The sequence below is a fragment of the Protopterus annectens genome, chromosome 1.part1, assembly GCF_019279795.1.
Source record: "Protopterus annectens isolate FY-2018-M chromosome 1.part1, PAN1.0, whole genome shotgun sequence".
In the NCBI taxonomy this organism is placed as follows: Eukaryota; Metazoa; Chordata; order Ceratodontiformes; family Protopteridae; genus Protopterus; species Protopterus annectens.
The window spans coordinates 1135022857-1135031467 of NC_056726.1; the positions used below are offsets into that span (position 1 = coordinate 1135022857).

An 8611-nucleotide genomic window follows, 5' to 3' on the forward strand; every position below is an offset into this window, starting at 1 on the left:
AACATTAACCAAGAGGGTCTGACACAGACTAATCAACAGTGCCAGAGGCACAGTTGTAAACACAGTGCAAAAAAGTGCATAACAGTAAGAATGTAAATTGGAGAAACTAGCTTTCAACATAAATAATACATGCTGGAGGGACAGGTGTGTGACTCAGAAGCTGTCCCGTTTTTAGAACAGGCTTCCAATCCATGTAAAGCAAAGTTCTTTCCCACACTTATTCAAGTAAAAGTTGTGTCAGTGAATGAGGTATTGTAAATTTACCCCTAGTCTGGGACATATGTCTCTATTAGAGAGAGAGGAAGCTTGTAAATGCTTAACCAGTCGTGCCCAGGTTTATACCAGTCCCCCCACATAACTTATGGGACTGATACCTTTTTAATATTTTTGAGAAGAATGGGTAAGCTTAGAAAGGAAGATACAAAATAGATGCAGCATAAACCAAAATCACTTGAAAATAGTAAAGATAAATGGCACAGAGGCTCTACAAATTGTTTAAAACAACTAATATTATACCATAAAACAGAAATTTCATCTGACGAAAGAGACTTCATTAGAATAATTGCAAACCGATACAAAGGCATTATATAGTATCTAAACACAATTTTCATTGGATGTAGTTAATGAATCAATTGAACCTGTTCTTTTCCTATTTGATCCCAGGTATATGAGACAGTTAGTGCATAGAAAACTTCAGTCTTGTTACAAACAAGACACACACATAATTTGTGTATAAGTATATGTACCAAACAACGTTATAATTGTAAATGATGGTTAAATAACCTGTAATTTATTAACTTTTGCACTTTAGCACATGAGCAATAGATACATTTTCATTTAAACCGGGTGGAATATTGCAGCAAGTCTAAGTTGCAACTTCATTTCCCTGACATTTAAAAAAAAAATTCCAATCCCCCCCTTGGGTCCAAACTAATTTTTTCCAGGATACCAAAGCAAAACTTCTTAAATCCTTGAATACAACAGAATGTGTGAATAAAACATGTTTTCATTTTTGCTGGCAGTGTCTTAAGTGTGTTCATATATATGTGTCTTTAAAGCACCCTCAGTTTTGCCTACATAAAATTCTAGATTCATAGATTCATAGATTATTACTAGGCTAGTTGCCCTCATGGACCATTTTTAAGCCTAGCCATTTACCCCCTATGGGAATCAAACCCTGCACCTTGTGTGCTCTAAAAGTAAAACCCACCACCACCATTACACCCCTAAACAACATTCTAAACATTTAATGTAGTAAGCAAGATATACCACTCTTAAAGGGGCACAACTGCTATCTTGAAATGGTATTCTGCTATTCACAGTATTACCTAATGTTAAGGTCTGGTTCATAGTGATGTAAATACACTATTTACAACACACACATATCTCATAGTTCCTTAAATTGCCTTTGGGACCATATCATATTTGTTCTCCATTGATCTTTTGAAATTAGGTGCTGTTTTAATAATAAAAGTGGGTTCATTCACTAGCAAATGATATAGCTCAGAGTTAGTCTTAAAATGCATCAATTTCTTTTAATGACGTCTTTGATCTCCCTGGAGAACTGGTTATATTCTACTACCAAGGACCTTTCATATTTATGTTCCATGCTGTTGACAGATGCAGTGATTCCACTGCCTAGAAGTGGTTTATATCTTGCCTTCGCTCATTGTACACTTGTAATAACAAGGTATCTAGAATATGACCAGGGTACCATCTTACTGATAACATTTGCCTTAGCTTTGCTAACTTGAGCCACATTATCCTTCAGGGATGTCATACTTGCCACCCTAATGGCTTGTCCCTTTACTAAGCTCCTTTTTTGCCAAACAGGGCAGGTACTGATGAAGTGCAGATAGGAGTTATAAAACATTTCTTTCCTAAAAATGTTGGACTTGAAACCATTAGATGTGTGGGAAATGAGCTGAAGTGAAGCAATCATTGTTAAATGAAAGATAACACTACTGCAGATATTTGCTGAGGTTTGGTGAGTGCACAGTCCTCCCACTAGCACACTTCTTCATATGCACAGTCCTGTCTACACCACATGCTGTTTGATGAGTGTGCACATTGTGGCTTTTGGTCTTGTTTCACTACAGTACCCCCACACACACACACACACACTCTGAATAATTACCTCCATGAAAGCATCAGACAATTTTCAGGTAAATCAGTCTCTCTCTCTCTCTCTCTCTCTCTCTGTCTTCGGCATAATCCCTATGCATTATTTATTTAATAAATGAATTATTAATCAGGCACATCCAAATGAGAAGAATCTATTTACAGTGAAGACACAAACAGGCAACTTCTATTATAATAAAAATGAAAATATAAGTCAGTACACAGAAGTTAAAATGCATGTTTCTTGATACAAGGCATGCAGTGGATCAGTGAAGTACAATATAGAGTTATCCAGCTTCACACCGCCATGTCACAGAGGGATTATAGGTTCATAGATTCATAGATTAGCACTTAGCTATCTGCTCTTCTGGGCCATTTTAAGCCTAGCCAAACTTCCAGACTCAAAGGTAAGAATCAAGCCCTGTACCTTGTCTCTACAAGGAAAATACATTAACCATTATGCCAATCCCCAACCCATCTGATGCATAGGCTTAATGGTTGCTTGTAAGTTTATAGGTTCATGACTATATACTAAGCTATCATTCTGCAGACTGCTATGAGCCTAGCCAATAACCAGAGATGAGAATCAAAGCATGTACCTTGTGTCTGCGAGGTAAAGACCTTAACCATTATGCCAACCCTGCCCTGAACAACAGGTCTGCTTGACATTAAGAATGCCCTTTGCAGAGGGGCTGTGTCTCATTTACTTAGCTGACTTGCCTAGTGCTGGATCTGGATTAGAGGACATGAGATTCAAACCAGCAGCTACATTCTACATTAAAACTCTAATCATGAGAGCTACCTGCCTATCTAACATATTTTATACTCTAAAAGTGACTGACTAGTGCTCTAGAATAGTAAAACCAAAATTCCAAATGTCTCATAGTAACTCTTAACAAAACACTTAAGTATAAAGCAATAAATGCAAAGCTTTCAAGCTCAGAAGGCTCTTTTCCAATGCTTACAAATTCAATGAACTTCCACAGTTTTCAATTAATTAATCAATTAAATAATTAAAGCAGCTCATTATAGGAGGTACAATTAACAGTATACTTTGAATTTCACTTCCACCTTCCCTGGCTGGCTCCTCTCATTGCAAATGCTGCTAGCTGATCCCAGGACATCTGGAGTCTCCATGTCCTCCCTGCAGTCACGTGGGCTTCCTTTGGGTGTTCCAGTTTCTTCCCATATTCCAAAGACGTGCACTAGGTGGATTGGACATTCTAAATTGGCCATAGGTGCAAGTGTGTGTGGAAGAAAGTGGTACAGATGAACTACCATGGCAGGGCTATACACCTGGAGGTGTAAACCTTGACTTGAGATGGTTTTCACTGTTGAAGGGACACTGCGACCACCATATGCAAAATAGGAAAAAGGGGTTGAGGATGGATGGATGGAAAGATGGATCCCAGGACATCTGACTCCTTGCCAGAACTTTACTCCTCTGCACCACAGTGCCAACTAATTCACTTTGTGATTTTCTACCTTTTATCAGCTAGGGTTGCCATCTCTCAGAAATTTTCCTGACAATCAGGAAATTAGGGTCTCTGTCAGGAAATCTAGAAATCAGGGTCTCTTGTCAGGAAATGTAGTTATGAGTAGTACTTGAAAAGTATTTTGAATCATTCTGAAGCTAGCACATTCCTGAGGGATGTTTCCTAAAAATATTTACTGTTTCACTTGTATTTACCATCTGCTTACAAATTGTGTGTGAAAACAATCATGGCTGTTGTTTATGCTTTCATATATTTGTGTGTGCATGTGTGTGCGTGTGTTTGTATGTATGCGTGTGTGTGTGTTTGTGTGAATGCAGGTTGTATAAGAGCGACAATGTGGCCATATTTATTTTCACTTTTCATCATAGTCAAGCATCAGCATTGCACACAGTAAGTGCCATCTTTGGTGGTCTGGGCAAAATGTGTACATCGTCAATAGAGTGACGAAGTGTGTAGTGTTGTCTAGTCTAAAACTGATCCAGCTTAGAGGTGGGCATAGAGATCACTATAGTTTGTGTGGGGCAGAGGATACTTTTGTAATTATTTATTTAATTTTCCTTACAATAAAACTTCAGAGGTGTGCACAGAAGATCACTATTATTTATGTGTTGGCTTGGGATAGTGCGGTTATTATTTCTTTGACGTTCTTTAAAATCACACTTCAGACATGCAAAGAAGGTCACTATAGCTTACCTAGGGTCTGTGTACAAGATAATAGCAACATGTGTGAATGAATTATTGACAGTTTTATTTTTCTAATTTCTTTACCATCTATATATACATCTGAATTCAATTGTAATCATTTAGCATAGAAGGAAGGCAGCAGGCTGCATATGTATAACTGAAATATTTTGTTGTGCTCTGTTTGTTCTTTCCAACTTCAACTTACTTTGACTTCAAAGGGGTACACAGAAAGTGCCTATCTTTTGGGATTAGAGTTGTGGAAAAACGAGGTGTAGATATATGGCAGCGGCAACTTGAAATGTATTGCTAGGGATGTTTCTCTTTTCATGTTCATCCCGATTTAACGAGAGAGGGGTACACAGAAAGGGATAGTCATCTCAGATATGATTTATGCACCTCACAGGCATTTTGTTCTAACATTATGGGAAATTACTTGGCAGTTTATTGACGGCTACTATGTCAACAGCCTTGAAAATAACTTATTTCTTACTTGAATTAAAAAAAATAGTTTCTTTCTTTACTTATGATTGTTTTGTTCAGGCCACCATTGGTCCAAAGAATGTGAAAAAAGCTCTAACATGCAACTTTAGAGTTCCATAGCTTTTGTGGGGGTATAGTGGCCTCCAGATTCCCAGTTTAATTTAAATTCTTTCCTTCACAGTTACTACATGATAGCCTTGCTCAGTTAATATAATGCTAAACAAAAATATTCCTGGGTAGTATGAGGAAGCAAGAACTGGAGGAAATGGGGGGGTGGTGCTAGGGTGACGGTAGACAGCAGAGTGGGGAGTGCCAAATGAAGATTTTTTTTCCTAGCTCTTCATATCACCTAATGTCACCCATGCGATCACAGTATATCTGACATTTAAAACCTGATCCCTGTATGTGTGGCTTGCTAAAAGGGGTGTGGCTTACCTCAGGCAAGGGGTGTGTATTTATTATGCAGGGACACAGCATATTGGTCAGGAAATGGAAGGATGCAAAGGTGGCAACCCTAGTATCAGCAAGTGGATTCATTTGAACTTCTCTGTGTCCCATCTATTTTTTGCTGTTAAACTCCTGCAGTTATAAATTTTGTGCCTACTTGTATTTGCATATTTCCAATATATTTCATTATAATGGGACTTTTTTCTCTCTGCTCAACTAAAAATGGTGGGTTGTGTCATAAGCAGAGGAAGTTGCCATTTTACATGTCTGAATGAATAAAATACTAACTCTATAAAACATTCATAGAAGTTACTAAGTATCTATAGACAAAATGGAGTAGCGAGCATGTGGAATTTTTTTTTCTAGATCTGTATCAATCAAGCCAAGAGGACAATTATATAGAAAACTGGACCCTGTGTAAATGTGAGGGTAGAATAACATGTAACATAATTACACAATATGTGATACTCTCTGTTATCTTTGGTGCTGTACTGAGGTGGGAGTTATGCTGAGTCCCGGTACCAAGTTGTTTTGTTATCTCAATTGGAGTTACCAACCCCTTAACTAAAAAAAAGTGTATAAAGATATATATATATATATTTCTTGAGATGGACAGTGGCAAGGTTAAGTTGGGATGGCAGCCCTCCACCCAACAGAATTAATAAAAAAAAGCCCTCAGCAGAATACGCCATGCTGTAACATTTTGAGAGCTATGCAAATGCGTTAGTGAGGTCCAGTGGTCTACATGCATTAAGATGACTGGGAAAAATTAATAAAGTGAGATTGAGACTTTTTTTTCCCTCTGCTTTAGTTACCTGCATTTTGATCACAGAATTTTCCAGCTTTATTTAGCAATGTCTGTTGCACTCATGGCAGAGTTTTATGGCCTCAGTGATGTAATCCCAATTTGAGGTATCTGTTCTGATACATCATAGTCTCACTACAGATAACAAAGTGCAAAATCTCTGATTTTTTTTTTTCATTTTGCAGCAGCCCAAGGCAAGGCACAAGCCAAATGATACCCCTGCCAAGACGTTGATGAAACATCGTTTTGCCACACATAACAATGAAGAAGTCAGGGTTCGAGTGGAACCAACTGTTTACCCTCCAATGTACAAGCCTTCCTCCACTTTCTCAGCTCTGCGTCTGAAAGGACAGTTGTATAACAGAATAACCAGCTCCATGATGCCTCGGCCTTGGGGCAACAGCAGTGCACAAGAAAATAAGAAGCAAATTCAAAAGTAATTTAATGTGACATTTGTCTGCAGAACTTGGAACACTTTTATTGCAGAATAGGCCATTTCTGAGCTGAGCCAAATTATAATTTGTACCCAACAAAGATACTATGTGTGGTGTTATGTAATGGGTATAGATTTACATACTCTGGACTTAAGATTCTAATTACATTAGTGTAAATATATTTATGGCTAAAAAGCTTATGAAGGGCTAACTTATTATCTAGAAAAAATGATGTGCGAATCTGGAAAGACTTGCATGTGATTATGCAGATTTTCTTTCAAGATGATGTGCAGGTCATCTGGTTCACCTAGATCTCATTTACTTTCACCTGTAAGGTGTGACTAAAGGAAAACTTCATTGCAGCCAAGATGCTTCGTCTTGGCTTACCCATGTTCATGTCTTTACTCTAAAGACTGGAACTAGGCAATAATGTTAACACTATTTAGTGTGCAAGTATATGGTTTATTCAATTTTTTTTCATAGCAAACGAGAAATGCAATGTGAAATATGAGACTAAGGGGTGGTTAAAATAATGGCCTGAAGAACCTGTAACTATATTAGAATTGTAATTCTTATTTGGAATCTGTTGCTGTCCAGAAATCTTTGTTGCTAAGACAAAGTCTTGTTATGCACTGGGGATTTAAATAATTTTAAAATGTCTTTTGAGCACAGGCAATAATAAAAGCAATACCTGAAGCACAAAATGAACTGTATGATGTACTATATTGAATAGTAACCCCCAAAAGTCAGAGCACATAATATTAAACTGATCAAACATCATCATATGTGGTTAATAAATAGTGGCACATTAATTAATGGCTCTGCTGTTTCATGGTGTTTGAACACTTGGTTTTATTCTTTGCTGAAGTGCCTCCTGCCTAGAGATTACATATCCTCCTCATTTCTGTGTACATTTTCATTAGGATGTCTTGCTTTCCACCATATGCCAGATACATGCTGTTAGGACAGCTAGCAACATTAAACTGTCCCTATAAGACCAATTTAATAGAAATGCATGATTGTGCACAACTGCTGATACAGTAGCAAACCATCTGGGATTGTTCCTGCCTTATACCCATAGCTTTCCAAGTTTGTCTCTGTCCCTCGCAGCCCTGAATTAGATGAAGGGAGTACCAAACATGGCTGGCTGGACAGCTGGTAAACATGATGGATAGAGCTCCTATTTCATAATTGCATGCATTACGTATGTTGAAACTATATGTTCTTTTAGATGTTTGGGTCAAAATAATCATAGTAAGCTAGTTTATTAGCCATGACATTATAAGAATGTATGAGGGTAAGTGACTTACCCTTTCACAAAATCTGTGAAAAGGGAATAAGGGGATAATGTCACAAACAGTTTTAAAGCAGTTTTTCAGGTCTTCCGATTGTAGCTTGGTGATTTAAACCTCTAACCAATATTACACCTAGAGTAATGCAAAATCTAATTATTTTTTGTTTCTCAACAATATTTTTATTTTCATTGCAAATCATTAATGTGCCTGCATATATATGTATATGCATGCATACACAAGTACACATAGATTTGCATAGAAACACAGTGTGCTTTTTTCTGTGTATGTGTATTAAGCACTTTTAATAATGTTCATTCCTAAGATCCAAATTAAATGTACACAAGTTATAAATTATGCATTCTTGATTACCTACTTTAAAAACCTATAGAGTATCATATATATATATATATATATATATATATATATATATAAATATATATATATATACACACACACACATATATATAGGTTCATATGTGTGTACAAGGCTAATGGCCCTGGAGCCTTTACAAGCCTAGCCCATAGAAGTTCCCTGGCATCGTGCTGCCTGCTGTTAGTTCCCAGTGCCTCTATCAAGTAGAGCCACTGGAGTCCTCTCTGGGGTGAACTTTCCATTTCCCATCTACTCATCAAGATTTCTCCTGAAGAGGGCCAGTGAGGTGCTCTGCTTGACATTTATGGGAGGTCTATTCCAGAGCATGGGCAGTCTCTGGGTTATGAATCTGTCCCTCCATCATGTTCTGTTGATTGTAGAAATGAGGTTGAGGTCTCTGGAGCGTGTGTTGCAGAGGGAATGGGATTTATTTAAAGGCAGCATTTCTAAAAGAGCTGGGTCAGACATGGCTTTGT

The 8611-nt window shown here is 37.5% G+C and overlaps 1 protein-coding gene across 1 annotated transcript in view; it reads left to right on the top strand.

Annotated features, from left to right (window-relative positions):
• FAM83E (family with sequence similarity 83 member E) overlaps positions 1-7175 on the top strand; it is an 867932-nt gene extending 860757 nt beyond the window's left edge. Inside the window, exon 5 of the mRNA XM_044080329.1 lies at positions 6219-7175. Coding sequence (XP_043936264.1) covers positions 6219-6473 — 255 coding nt within the window. The 3' untranslated portion in view covers positions 6474-7175. The remainder of the gene's footprint in view (positions 1-6218) is intronic.
• The last annotated feature ends 1436 nt before the right edge of the window (positions 7176-8611 follow it).